Source organism: Nicotiana attenuata, chromosome 6, assembly GCF_001879085.1.
Source record: "Nicotiana attenuata strain UT chromosome 6, NIATTr2, whole genome shotgun sequence".
Lineage (NCBI taxonomy): Eukaryota > Viridiplantae > Streptophyta > Magnoliopsida > Solanales > Solanaceae > Nicotiana > Nicotiana attenuata.
The window spans coordinates 42,046,366-42,061,753 of NC_031994.1; the positions used below are offsets into that span (position 1 = coordinate 42,046,366).

The following is a 15,388-nucleotide window of genomic DNA, read 5'->3' on the forward strand; positions in this document are numbered from 1 at the left end:
AGTATCATAGTTATGAGTTCGAAGGTTTATGTGTTTGGAAGTTTATAGTTTAGAAATTATTAAGTTTACGGGTTCAAAATTCCGCGATTTCGAAAGTTTAGCGGTTCGAAAGTTTATGAAATTTATGGATTCGGAAGATTGGTTTGAAAGTTTATGGCTTCATGTTTATTATATCTAAATTATTTATGAATACTCTTGAGAAGTCATTTTCCTTAACTTGCGTACCAAACACCGGAAAATGAATAAGATTACTACTTGTTTTCCAAGAAAATATTTTCCCGTTATACCAAACACACCCTAAAGGTTCTCTATGATGTTGAACCAGCAACTTTAACGGCTGGCAGTTTCACACAGTTGTGCACATTGAACTGAAAATGCCATATGTTTCTTCATAAACTGTTAGAGAAAACGAGGGCCATGCTCCAGAAACTATCCATAGTGTCGGTCGAGTACAGCAATAGAGGAGCATCACTTGACTGTTTCTATTTGTTTGATCAAATGGATTGATAGCAGACTGAAACGAGCACGATATGGCATCATCTGTCAACGACAATCCTTTATGAATCAGTCACTTTCAAGAGATGCAGACTACTGGTTCGATACTCAGACGCTGTCAGCTTCACATATACCTGAAATTACTCCGTTTAAAGTGCTTCTCGCTGTTTATCGCTGAAGCACAGAGGGAAATTTCTATATTTTGCATTGCCAAGTTGATGTATTTAACTGCAAAATGGGGCAATTTCATTCAAATGTTAGGCAGAACAGCATATAGCAACTCACTTTATCTCAAACTCTGATGTTAGATTCTTTTTATTCAGTACAGCAAAATATAAATTTTGTTAGATTTACTTTTACATTATAGTAAAGATAGTTCACATATATTTCTAAGATTTTGTAGGCAACATATCCATTTTGGTTTCTCAGTAATGGAATAGGGGAAAAGAGAAACCAGCACTAGAAAAGAGAAATTGTTACATTGAGACGGGTAAAATTCAGTCACATATTACTTATTGGGTTATGTAAATTCAAACCTTTGCTCATAAGGAATTTGGGTATTAATTGCGGATAAACTAGAGAGGAATTTAGGGTATTCAATTTTAGCATAGGAGTATATGAGATTCGTTGTTCCGCTTATAAGTAAACAACCTCTTTCTATGCTATAGTACAATTCTAAAATAGCAAATTAACAAAAAAATTATAACTGAGAAATCCACTAGGGTCGTTAGCATACAGTTTGAAACTCGGTAGATAATGAGTCCGCCTCTCTATTCTTCCCCAATTAAATACCAGGATTTTGTAGGGTTCGAACCCGACATGAAGTATGTCTAACCCACACATCACACATTGTGCTCTTACCACTAGATCAAAGCCCTGCAAGCTAGACCAAGAAAAATACTATTCCCTCCTACTTTATATGACACTACTACTATTCGGAGAGTGCAACAACTTCTATTTTAACAAAAAAAAAATCATATGTTTTTATGGATATTTGATTATTTTCAATGTTAAAAAACTGTAACTTACAATACTTTTTATCTAGTTTATAATTATGTAAATTTTATTTTCAAGAATGGCATCACAAACCTTTCTCGTTTCTTTTCTTCTTTTTATTTTTTCTTTTGCTTTTCAGTTCTTTTTGGCCAGTAAATGACCGAAAAATCATATTAAAATGAAGATACCTGGTAAAAGAACTTATCCAAAAGAGTAAAAGAAAAGAAATACCTGGTAATAGGATGTCCTTTCATAGTTATGTACATGTTCATTATTCATCATACATCCGCAAAAGCTTTTGAAGGTTGCCCTCCTCTTATGATTTACCAACGATCCTAAATCAGCATGAAATTGGAGTGACGAAAAACCTCTCTTCAATTTCAGAATTGACGGTTTTCTGAAAGAAGGAAAAAGCATCGATAAACATTCTTCAAAGAAGTACTATAAGTTTTAACTTGTAACAGAACGGGAGAGGAAGAGATGATAGGAATTACGTTTTTTCATAACCACTCTATAAGAACAATCGAAGAGAAGAATGAGACAGGTCAGAGAAAAGAGAGAGGAGAGATAGATAGAATAGAAGAAGTTACATCAACTACAGCTACACCTCAATCCTAAGCTAGCCGGGGTCAGCTAATTTCAGGAAAAAAAAAATTGGTGGAAAATTTTTTGGAGGAAAAGTTTGTACAGAAGAAAAGATGCATGGATAGTTGTAGTTCTTTCTGAAATTGTAAGTGTTTTTTAAGTGAAAAATCATTTGTTGGTTTTTATAAAAAAACTTTCCCTCAATGTGCAGGGGAAATCACCATAAATGTTTATGTCTGTTCACAAATGATGGATCCTCGATAGTTTCAACAAAATTATATACCTCTATTGCAGTATTCAATCAATCAAAAATGTTTTCTCCTTTCTTTTGTAAGTGTTATAGTTTCATTGAAACTGCTAACAGCACTAAGGCTGTGCTGAAAAAGCTTTACAAGGAGTGCACGGCGATTAGGTCAATGATATCATCTGTATCATTTAAAAAAGAAGTTTGCACCAAAAAGCTAGCAAAGCAAGAGGAGAAATAGGCATCGCCCAAAAATTGAGGAATCCTGCCCATATTTGAGAGGTGATGTTACAGTGTAAGAACAGATGGTCGGAATCTTGTTTATCAAATCATGTTCAGTGTTTTAAATCAGCTACGCACAACTGGCACATGCCATAATCAGTATTAGACCTTAAAGACTCAGAGAAGATAGGGGAACCTATGGAAGAAACGGGAGTTCTACATTGAAGCAGAGATCGGGACTTCCGTCCTCCAGCTTCCTCTTTTTCTAAAACTATGTAGTTGCAGCAAGCTTCTCTTGGAAAGAAAAAGGGGAAAGAAAACTAAATACCACTTACTCGTTTATTTCTATAAAAAGAACTAAATTTTACCAAATAGCTGAAGTATAAGTACCCTGAAGCAACCAGCTCAAACTCACGAGCAAATTGATCCATTGTAATGGTATATTCTCTGGCGAGGCACATGAGAACACTGGATTATTCTCCTGCATTTCAAAATTAGAAGCCAGTCATTACTGTATTGGACATGAGAAGACTGCTGGGCTTCAGAATCCCAGACAATGTCTTCAAATCTATGAAGTTCAGTAAAGAAAAGGAGAAAAGAATGCTGAAATTGAATGGAAAAAAGTGTAAGAAACTTTCTTATTTGGGAGGAACTTTGTCAACGAACAAGAAAACAACAACAACAACAATAACAACATACCCGGTGCAATCCCACAAGTGGAGTCTGGGAAGGGTAGTGAGCACGCAACCTTACTCCTACCTTGTGAATATAGAGAGGTTGTTTCCGATAGACCGACAAAAAAGAAAAGAGACAATCATTTCTGAATGGAAGATAAAACAGCTCCATCTTAGACATCCTAATATCCAACAAAAACCCATAGCCATTAGATGTCCATCTAATACCCATATTACGATAGTAACACGTTGACTAGCTGCCTTGCAGGAAAAGGCTATGGTAAGTCTCAACTTGAAAGTTCAATTATATCAGCACACATGATAATTTGGTGAAATTATATCAGAGGGTCAACTTTTTTGTGGCATTCCCTAAGATTATTAATTGTCTGATTATTTGTTATTGCCAGTGTCAGTGTGATATTTAAACGAGTGTATAATGTACACATGTCAAAGGTACACCGAGAGAGATATATTCTTTCCATTTCTCCGTTATCAAGTAATACAAGAGTTTTAACTGGCACCACAACAATCTAGTGGGACACAACACTCAGTCCCAAGTATAGAGACAAGTGAAGATAAACAATTAATCAACTATATCATACTGCAACCTTTCTATACTTATTAACTGCAGTGGTTGTCGAGAGATGATAATGGAGAAACTGCTGCATACCCTTAACCCCCAAATACACCAAGAAATCTGAACGCAAGAAAAATAGAAATTTCTAAGAAACATCTCACTTCCTTCAAACACGGCAACTTAATGTCTGAGCTTGAAAAAGTAAAAGAAATACAAACGCAAACATATAAATGAATATGTCTGCCAGAAGGGGTTTCTATATAAGCGGGACAACAACAACAACATACCCAGTGTAATCCCACCTTGTGGGCTCTGGGGAGGATAGTGTATGCAAACCTTACCCCTACCTTGTGCAGGCAGAGAGGTTGTTTCCAATAGAAAACAATTTAGAACAAGAGATGCAGGAATCAAGAAGGGAAATATGCAGGAAAAAAAAATCAACAATAGCAATACACTGAAGCAGAAGTAACATAAAATGGAAGGGGGGTCATAAAAAAATGGAAGACAAAACTTACCAAACAAATTAGGTTGCCAGTGTACTTCCAAACATCTTTCAATCCCCATTGCACTCTCTGGAACGAGTAGGAACTTATTTCTTGATAAATTACAACTTATCTTCGTTTTAGAGGCTCATAATCCATTGAACTAATAGCTCATCACTTCTGCTTCACCAAAAAGAGAATGGAGCTTTGTGGATTATACAAGTTGCTGCAAAATCAGCTAAACAAGTGAGCAGAAATTAACGTTTCTGTACGTTTAACTACAAGCTATTATTGACTGCATCACATTCAAAGCGTCTGATGAGAAAGGAGGTATCTTTTTCTTAGCCAGGATGATTAAAAATCGAGCCTTTCCCATCTTTTCCTCCGTTCCATCTTTGCACAGCCCTTCAAGTAACTTTTTAATACTATCAAGACTTGGAAACCAATTCTTTTGCATGCTATCTCTACACATTGAATATGCCAAATCAAACTCACCCGCTCTAGACAGGTAATGAATCATGGTCTGATAGATTTTAGCATTTGGCTTGAAGCCAGTACCACATAAAGCAGAATAGATTCTTTTTGCCATATCAAGATTCTCTGCTCGGCAAAAGCCTTTGATCACTAAATTGTACGTAACCTCATCAGGAGTTATCCCAATACGTTTCATCAACAGCAACAATTTATTAGCTTCCCAAGCAAGCCCGACATTTACTAAGAATTGAATTCTAACGTTAAAGGTAGCAACATTAGGCATACATCCCTTACCGACCATGAGGTTCCACAATCCATCACCAATCTGCCATCTGTTGACTTTATAGAAGGCAGATATAAGTGTCGTATATGTAAAAACATCAGGCGTTATACCTAACTTTTCCATCTCAACCATGACCAAATAAGCCTTCTCCAAGATACCCATTTCACAAAATGAGCTAATGACTGTATTTACTGAAAGTATATCTATATTGATGGAGAACTTCTCAGGAACATCCCACAGGAACGACTCAATCGCCTTCAAATCACGAGATTGAGTCAAAACCTTGAGTGCAGCGTTGAATGACTTAACAGTCCGCGGACAACCATATAAATGCATATCATAGAAGGTATTTACAGCATGCTGCGTCATCCCAGCCTTCCCGTAGAGCATTATAAGCCGAATAATGAAACCTTCACGCCGACCTTGCGGCAGAGTCTTCTGATGCTCAAGCAGATTTTCAATATAATCAAACCTGCCCGCACCTGCTAAGCGAGAAACCGTGTCTTCAAACACAAAGCGGTTCTCGACAACAACCTTATTATGAGCATTCTCCTTAAATAACTGAAACAACTTCCCAGGGTTCCTTTCCTTTTTTAGCTTAATAAGTGCAGGTTCATCTACTTTTAAAGGCTTTCTCTTAGATACTAAACCTTTACTGGAATTCTTACCAGCAGCACCTGAGGAAGCAATAGCCGTGGCAGCAGCAATGTGACTCGCAGTTCCAAATCTGCGAATCAGGCGCAGAGCGAGCATGTTCTGAAGCTCTCTCCCTCAGTTTCAAACATATACACCAACCAAGAACTAATATTTCATTCAATATTAGCAAAATCTTGAGTATCCTCTAATATTCAGTTCAATACACAAGCAATATCTCAAAATACCACTAATCTTCACTTCAATAGAAATGCAAAATCTTGAATACCAATTAATTTTCAGTTCAACACATAAGCAATATCTCGAAATACCACTAATCTTCACTTCAATATATTAACGATATCTCACAGTACCACTAGTCTTCAGTTCAATACACAAGCAATATCTCAAAATACCACTAATCTTCACTTCAATATATAAGCAATATCTCAAATACCACTAATCTTCAATTCAATATAAGCAATATCTCAAATTACCACTAACCTTCAGTTCAATATATTAGCAAAATGTTGAGTACCCGTTTCAAGAATGAAGAACCCCAACATCATTAACCATCAAAATCATCAGAAACCATGTTCCATTTTCATCAAACAACTAAGCCAAGAAAAACAAATTATGGATTCAATCTAATACAATGAGAAACCTCAAAACCCAAAAAAAGAACTAATTAAAACCCTGATGGTTCTTTGTTCTTAGCAACACATTATATTGTGATTTCATGGGTCTGAATCATATGAAAAAATTATAAAGCTGGCATTTTTATGTATCAGAGAATTACCAGAGATTAACAAGAATTACCAGGATATAAAGGGCCTTATATTGCAAGAAATTATGATTCAGCAAAAGGGTTTTTCCAATGATACTTGTAGAAATTGTTGCAATGTGTATAAACCAGCCAGCGAAACTAGGAAGCTGGTGGTAGAGGTGATGGGAGCGTAGGTTTTTGGGGTTTTGGCTTCTAAAACTAGGGCCCAGTTGATTTGTTGCTTCAGGAACGAATAATGCATCTTAGTCCCTAAAGTATTTTGTTTGATCAATTAGGTCCTTGTTTTAAGAGTGGAACTTTCTTTTTTCTTATATTTCTAATGGAAGTGGGAGTCCTACCATTCTCCTATATCAATTTGGAAAGTATTTAACAAAAAAACTAAGTTAGGTTCGTTTGCTAAATTTATTATATTAAAATAATGAGGGAACTAGATTAATTATTTCTTCTAATAATGATGGCTTGTTCTTTCTAATATTCTTATTAATAATTCTTACATCATATTTAAGTAATTGACATATTATTTCACATGTGAAATGATAATATACGAATTAGTAATGCATGTAACAAATCATATAAATTACGAAATATGCACTTCCAATGATAACTTGTTTAGGCAATTAATTTTTACTAAATCTATCATTTGTTCATAATAATATTTAATTTTAGAATTATACGAAATTGTTTAAATTTTAAAATAGTATTTTGCATGTTTGAGGAAGTAACACAAACATATTTATTTATTCCATGTTTAATATTTCATAAAAACTACTTTTATATACATACCACGTTAGAGAATAAACTCTCTCTCTCTCACCATGCTCCCGGCGCACGGTAGTTAACCTACGCCACTGTAAATACCATGGGGCCTGGACGAGGCAGAGGAAGGGGAAGGGGGCGACCAAAATCAGTACCAATTGTTTCGTTTGGAGTGCAATTGGTGCAAGGATGCGCCGGAGACATCCAAAGCAACGCTTAAAGTACGAAGGAGAACAATCCTGACCATGCAAGCATTAGACGAGTTTCGATAGACCTGCTAGCTAGTGAAATCAGCACATAATTAGACATAAAGGAAAATCCAGCAACAACGCCAAAGGGATTGGGCTTGAGTACTGTAACCCGAATGGAGAAATCCAATGGAACAGTAACCCCAGGGGGAGTGAGTTCACCAGTGGAGATTCTGAAAGAGGATTCAACTCTGAAGCGACAAAATTTTGAAGAACCTAAGCAAGAAGGCCATGGATTTGGAAAGCACAAGCACAAATCCTACATAGAATGCCCCAATGGAGTAGTGATTCTCTTAGTAGAATTGCAAGTCTCATTGGTACACCAATTTTTGCAGATGAATGCACCTCAAAATAATCTCGAATTTCATTTTCTAAGATGTTGATAGAGGTGAATGCAACTAAGGCACTCCTTGAAGAAGTTGTTGTGATGGAACCAACAGGGGAGGTTTTTCAGCAGAGCGTCACTTATGATTGGAAACCTGTATTTTGTGACCAATGCCTCTAAGTAGGTCACTCATGTAAAGTCCAACCACAACCTGGCCAGCAACATCCAGTAGTTCAGAGACAAAATAGAGGCCCAAAAAACGTGGAACAAGTATGGAGAACTAAGAATTAAAGGGACAAACCTATCGAAGGTAATTGGCAGATGCAATAGAAACAAGATCAAGGCACACAAGACAATGATGTGCAAACAAATGTGCATACTCAGCATCTTGCTATCCTTAAAGATGTAAATGCCCAGACAATTAAAGAGGATCAAATGGCAGAAGTTGCAAAGAGTAAAGGAAAGGCTATTGTCACACCTCCTTTTTCACCTACTACACCCCGTGAAGGGTATAATAAAAGGAGTTTTTCCAATTAAAGGACAATCGAAACGGTATTCATTTTATTAAGAGATTCATAGTAGCCACTTGGGAGATTTATGGTGTCCCAAGTCACCGGTTTGAATCCCGAATCGAGGAAAGGGTTTGACTCTGTTTAACAGTTGCGAACCAGAAATCCGGGTAAGGAATTCCGTTAACCCGAGAGAAGGGATTAGGCACTCCCGAGTTCCGTGGTTCTAGCACGGTCGCTCAACTGCTATATTTGGCTAAAGTCTGATTTTAATACATGTTATCCTATTGCAATTTTTAGAATTATTTAACCGCTTTTAATTAGTTTTTATGAAAGTGAACGCCGTTTAAGAGCGTGTTTTTGGATCACGTCACATGAAATGCACCCGGATCCTTGACGCCTCTTATTCAACGTTTTGGGATTTGGATTTGGATCGCATGAAATGCACACCCGTAGTTAAGAAAGTAAAATTATTCAAAGAACGCGCCTAAAGCGATTAACGTGTTATTAACTTTGCGGGAGGCCATGGAAATTCGCTAAATGGCACGTCCCGAATTATAAATATTTTTATATAATCGTTTAATAAGGGCCCCGCAATTTATATGTTTTGTGCGGCGAGGCCCATCTCATTTTATTTAAAGGGGCAAGTCCTAAAGTAACTATGATTTTCTATTTTTTTATTTGTCTCTAACAATAAAAGGAAAAGTCCTAGCCAATTAATATTTAAAAAATTCGGGCTTCATGTTCAAGTCCGGGTTCAAACAAAAGGTCAAGCCTTTTAGTTTGGACCCGCTACCTAACTCGAAAGCCCAAAATTACCAATTGGCTTTATTCATAACACCCCTTAGCTATTAAAAGGGAATTGAACCAAATGGGCGAGCCGGCTAAAAGAACTAACGTTGAGAGTAAGAAAAATGGGAAATTGGGCCTGTCATGAAGCCCAGCAGCTCAGGCCCTTATTGAATTAGCAGAAAACGGGCCTGGCATCAATTTTTGGCCACGTCGAAATACTTCTTCAGGGCCCAAACAATCCAGGCCTTGAAAATGTCAACTAAAGTTAGAATTTAATTTTATTGTACATGAACATGGTATCAAACATCAGGCTTCAAACTCATGTATCAACTAGAATCTAAACATTTGTTAAGCTACAAATCAATAAAAACACTTATAGGAAATGATGATTACACCAGGGTGATTATCAATTAGATGGAATCAAAAAATTGGAACGGATTTAACATGTTGAAGTACACGTTTGTGATTTTAATAGCCATATCACTTGACCTCAAATGCATGATGTACAACATTATTCCAAACGTTCCCTAGACCTGAAGTTGACGAATGCGAATACACATGCTACCTCTGAATCAGTTTCGAGTTCCACAATGATTTTTCAAGGTTTTAAAGTTAAAACAACTCCTAGAATTTAAACTATGCTAGGCTAATATATTTGGAGGAATAGTCACAAATCTAACGACCTACATAGTCCAGTACAGTCCAATTCAATTACAAATATGAAACGAGGCTACAATTACACAAACAACTACATCTGCCAAACTGTTAACACATATGGAACCAAATGAATATAGAGAGGCAAATATCATGCATAATTTTTCATTCCCTTTCCAATTTGAGCTACACTACAACTGGTTCAAGGTATGTACCTGGAATTTGAATCAAATAAGAAGAAGGAAGGAAGTCAGCAGCAGTCAACAATACTCAGCTCAAAGCCAACAGGAAACAGCTCGTAATCAGATTTAGGTCCAACACGCAATGTCAAAGAGCCCGGGAGAATGTAACAGAGGTTCAGCATCACAAATGACCCCTAAATAACTCGATTGAAACCAAAAACCCACTCAAAATCAGTCCTAACAGATCTCTGAAACTTCAGCCACCAGAAAGAAACCAAAAAGCTTTGAAATAACTCCTAAACGACTTGAAATTGAACCTAGGACCAAACTAGACTTGCAATTAATCTAAAATCTCAATGTAACAGTAGATTTTTTGGATTTTCTGTTGTTTTTTTTTTTGGTTTTTTGGAGGAAAATAAGATCTAAGAGAAGTTTCTGAATTTGAAAGTCAAAATTTGAGCTGATCAATGCTTGTGAGAGTGGGGGGGGGGGGGAATTTTCAGAGCCTCTAAACTTTTAGAGATTTTTCAGATTTTCAGATCTTTTGGAATTTTTTCTGATCTCCAAAACTTGGAAAAGAAGGAAGGTAGGCTGCCTTTTATAGGCAAACTTCAGGGGGAAGCTTCTAGATCTCACTCACACTTTTTCCCCCTCTTTTATTTCAGATTTTATTCAATAATCCCTAATGTTCTGACTTGCTGCTCAAGTTATGGCCACTAAACTATCGAAATGTACACTAAGGCCCTCTTCTAGAAGAGTCTAGGGTATTCTATTTTAACCTACAACATTTTGTGTCACTCTAAGTACCTAAATTGCCCTTGAACTCATGCTGAAATTACTATCCTTAATACAGCTATATCCAAACAATTATTTAACTAGGGTTACTAAACTAAGCCTAAGGGTTATTTGCAACTAGACACCAAACTATGGAATTGTGAAAGATAATTACCAATTAAACTGTCTTAAACTAATTAACCCTAGCTAGCACAATCATAAAGGATTGGAATTCAAACAGGACTTCAAACAGGATCGATTAATGAATCAAAGACAGATAGAAACAATTTCGAAACAAAAATTAAACTAGAATCTAAAATACCGACGCAAGATTAAACAAGAATGAACAGAATTATACTACAAAACGATTATTAGAACATATACGGAATCCAAAACTAAGAATCAAAACAGAAATAAACGAAAAATCTTACTGAGTTAATATTTATATGCATTCAAACAACAACTAACTAATTAACAACAACTACCAAAGCAAGATCAAATCACAGGAAGCAAAAGGAAGAGAGCAGAAGAAGAAAGAAATACAACAAGAGAAGAACAGGGGAAAACTCACTATTAGACTCAAACCCTAGATGTGAAATTGAAGGACTTCGGTTAGGATCCTTGTGCAGTAAACATGAGAATGGAGCTTAGAGCGGCCTGGGGGTTGTGGAGTGTAAATTTGGTATGATTTGGGGCGGCGCCGCCGTGGGCGGCGGAGGCAGCGGCAATAGACTCGAATATTCGAGAAGATTGGGTGTGATTCGAGCCATGGAAGTTTGGGGTTTGGAAAGAGGAGGTCATGGGGAATCCGTGGTGTAAATTTTAGGTTCATCGGACGATCGCCGCCGGCGGAGGCGATTTCTGGCCGACGGCGTGTGGTGGTAGGCGGTGGTGAGATGAAGGGTTCTCTGATGTTGATGAGAGAAGCGAGGGGTAGGGGGTCTGAGGGGGGTGGGGTTGGGTTCAGACACTTATATAGTTAATGATGGGGGCTTCCCATCCGTTGGATTAATCAACCTCGATGGTTGAGATTGATTTGGGCAATACGATGTCGTTTTGACGTCTCAGAGCTGGACTGGGCTAAGGCGTTTTGGGCCTGGGTTGTGCGACTTAAAAGGGGTATCTATTGGGCCTGGTTGAATTAAATCTAAACAACCCAAACTTCTATCTTTCAATTCAATTATTCATTTTAATTAATTCCTAAAAATCCAAATTAATTCCTAATATTCAAGTAAAAATCTAAATTAACTCCTAATACCCAACTAATCCTAGACTAATTAACACCAAATAAATTCAAATGAAACACTAATAAAAATCAAAAATCAAAATTAAAAATGCGAATTTGAACTAGTTTTGTTATTTTCTTTACTACTAATTAATCCAAAAATGCAAAGTTAAATCCTAACTGCAAATGTCAAGTATTTTTGTATTTTTTCATTACTCAAATGAAATAAACATGCGCAGACAATATGCAAACAACTAACAAAAAATGCCACAAAAATCCACAAAATTGCAAACAATGGAAAAATTATTTTGTTTTGAATTTGTGGGAGTAATTCATATAGGGCAAAAATCACGTGCTCACAGCTGCCCCTCTTTGCTCGGAAACACGAAGAGTTTTCGTGCAAAGATAAGTGAGCGGATACGAGCGATTTTTGCCCATTTGAATACTCCGTGGGAAGCATTTTTGAAAGATTTGACCGCACCCTGCTTCCGAGGCTGCCTACATATCCTTGGCTAAAAAGGAATCAGGTCAGTGTAGTTCGGGAAGGTCTGGTAGCTGGGACTACCATGAAGCTGTGGTTTCACTGTTGCTGCTGCTGCTGTTACTGCTTACTGGACCCCCTTATTACACCATGTCAAAAATAAAAGAAACTAGACTAAGCTGTGATCTATGAATTACAAAAGATCCTATCTATATCTTCAAACTTGCTCTTGTGGTTCTTGTTGCATTGTTAACTTGTATTATTCCGGTGGAATTCTTTTGTTGCTGCCTTGAATTGCATTCTGGAGTGTTCTCCTTTTCCCCAAGTGATGCTTTGACCACTAAAACTTGCAATGTAGTCCTCTGTTCTCCAGGCGAGCTCCTGACTGCTGAAACTTGAAATGTGTGTCTCTGTTCTCCAGGCGGACTCCTGATTGCTGAAACTTGAAATGTATGCCTCTGTTCTCCAGGCGGGCTCCTGACTGTTGAAACTTGAAACGTATGCCTCTATTCTCCAGGCGGGCTCCTGACTTCAACAAAATAAACAACAAAGGAAATTTTCTGCCCCAGTTTGGTAACTGGGTACAGCATGTTATCAAACATAAAAATTAAAAGTTAAAATTTGAATTGCACTTCCCTTGTTCTCCAGGTGGGCGCTTGACTGCTGAAGCTTGAAAAGTATTCCCTTGTTCTCCAGGTGGGCTCCTGATTGCTGAACTTGAAAAGTATTCCCTTGTTCTCCAGGGGGTACCTGACTGCTGAAAGTTGAAAAGCATTCCCTTGTTCTCCAGGTGGACTCCTGATTGCAACAAAATAAACAAACAAAGAAAATTTTTTCCCCCAGTTTGGTGACCGGGTACAGATGTGAGTATTAAACTGAATTATTCTACCAAGAATGTGAAAGCCAAATCCTACTATCCAGAAGGTCCTGTTAACTCCTAACAATTACGAGCCTAAGCTATATCTTCTAAAGGTATTACTCCCATTACACTTGTTGTCTTAGAAGGTCTTAAACTACTTCCCATTATCTAGGCGGGTCCTGACAACTACTAATTAAAAAACAGTGTTAACCTAAGCTATATCTACTGAAGGTACGACTTCCACTGTATTTTGTTACCTACCATTATCAGGAGGGTCCTGAAAATCAAAATTCAAGTCTTATCCTAGGTGTGCCATTCTGCCATTATTCAGGAGGGTCCAGACCACTCCTAACTGGATCCTATCTTAAACAGGCAACTTTGAAACCAACTTATGTTCCTTGGCGTACATTTATGCTAAATTATGCTACTCATGATTGTTTTGAGATTTAAACTAAGTCCCATTTTCCAGGAGGGTCCTGAGAGTTTCCGGTCATACCTGTTTGGGTGCTACCTTTTCTTAAGGAGGGTTTCTCCGAAACCAATGAAAACTTTCTGCCCCTGTTTCAATCAAAGAAAAATCTTGTCAGTTCTAAAAATGTGGTTAGTTGCTGGCATTCTTGCTAGGTACATCCGTGCCGCTGGGCTTTACTCCGTCTCGCTTTCCTGGCCTTGCCTTGAATCCCCCTTGAATTCCTGACCGAATTTCAACCCCTTGACTCTGATGACCCAAGTGTTCTATCCCATATTGTTGTTTTTGTGTTTCTGACCCCTCTTTTGGTATTTCACTTCTTCCCCACAATTATCCCACTAATCCAATAATGAAACTTCCAGTGGTCCTTTATGACTTCCTTTGCTTTTGGCCATCTTTGATATATTCTGGCCCTATCTGTGCAACTAGGAAGCTGGTAGTTAGCTTTGATATTCCCTCCTTTGTTTCGAACAGAGCTGACACTGAAACATCCTAGAGATAGACCTCAAAAGAATGAAATGCAATGACCTCAAGGGTTAAAGATAAAGAGAATCCGAGAACGGATGATTTGTGATGAAGAAAGGAGAGAATGAAACTTATCTGAGTGGAACAGCTGGTACCATTGAGCATGCCATGCATTTTGGATTAATCAACCCAGTCTGTCACCAATCAACTTCGATCGCCACATTTGTTGTTCCGAACTTTCACAACCTGTTCTTTATCCAAACCCAAACCTTGCTCGTCTTGCAATATCCTGAGCATCTTTTGACCACGGACATGTCTCTTTTGCCTGAAAAACTCACCTTCGCCTTACGGTGCCCGTGAGGGTTTTCACCAATAAGACTCTCTCATTTTGATTTCTCTCAACTCACTTTGCCTTATGGTGCCCGTGAGGGTTTTCACCGATAAGACTCTCTCGTTTTGATTTCTCTCAACTCACTTCGCCTTACGGTGCCCGAGAGGGTTTTCACCGATAAGACTCTCTCATTTTTTATTTTTCCCTTGCACCGGAGTGTTACCCCTGATGTGAATCACTTCGACTTGCTCGTATTGGCACTTCCTGAAGATTGATCGAAAGGTCTTTCTTTGGACCGTAATGCAGGCTTTTGGATAGGGTTAGGAAGAAAGGGTATAAAAGGCTCTAAAACAATTCAATATGGGTTCGCAACTACACTTTCGGAATCAATTTCCTTGCACAATCATAACTGCTTCCCCAGTTCCTTTCGTGGGGACTTTTGGGATTTTGTTTCGATGTGACTGAACCCCAAGGAGAGGCTGCCTACGTACCCTTTCGGGATCAAGTCAAACGTAGTTCAGGTCATAGGAATTACTTTGCTGTTGCAATCTTTCCTTTTCTTCCACCTTCTTTTCTTTCTTTTCATTTTTCTTTCCTTTATTTTTTCTTTTCATTCTTCTTTCTTGCTTTTCTTCTTTTTCTTTTCTTCTTTTCTCTTTTTTTTTTCTTTTTTTTCTTTTTCTCTTCTCTTTTTTTTTTTCGTTGGACTGTGGCTTCTTATTTCTTCACTGTTTTGCCTTGCTCGAGCTTCCGAGTTGTTATTGATTTCGAAAGAGGGGTACGAAAGAAAGTAAATGAGGCTCAAGAGGGGTAACAAAGGATAAAGTGTTTGGATAGTAGAACAAAATGCCTTCGTCATTTCAATC

General features: G+C 37.6%; 1 protein-coding gene across 7 annotated transcripts; it reads right to left on the reverse strand.

Moving 5' to 3' along the window:
- Nucleotides 370-6,647, reverse strand: LOC109226894 (pentatricopeptide repeat-containing protein At1g80150, mitochondrial). 7 transcript variants are annotated; one of them, XM_019391795.1, is made up of 5 exons: nt 4,771-6,647; nt 3,242-4,501; nt 2,933-3,023; nt 1,723-1,888; nt 370-723 (listed from the first exon to the last, which is right to left on the reverse strand). In XM_019391795.1, the coding sequence occupies exons 1-2, from the start codon at nt 5,783-5,785 to the stop codon at nt 4,461-4,463; spliced, it is 1,056 nt and encodes a 351-aa protein (XP_019247340.1). In that variant the 5' UTR covers nt 5,786-6,647; the 3' UTR covers nt 370-723; nt 1,723-1,888; nt 2,933-3,023; nt 3,242-4,460. The 7 variants fall into 7 exon arrangements, with proteins under 7 accessions (XP_019247340.1, XP_019247338.1, XP_019247334.1 ...); XM_019391793.1 differs by having other exon boundaries at nt 3,242-3,301; nt 4,309-6,647; XM_019391789.1 differs by having other exon boundaries at nt 3,242-3,398; nt 4,309-6,647.

Excerpts from the sequence above, each read along its gene's own strand:
- LOC109226894 (XM_019391794.1), bottom strand. The coding sequence starts at position 5,785 with ATGCTCGCTCTGCGCCTGATTCGCAGATTTGGAACTGCGAGTCACATT.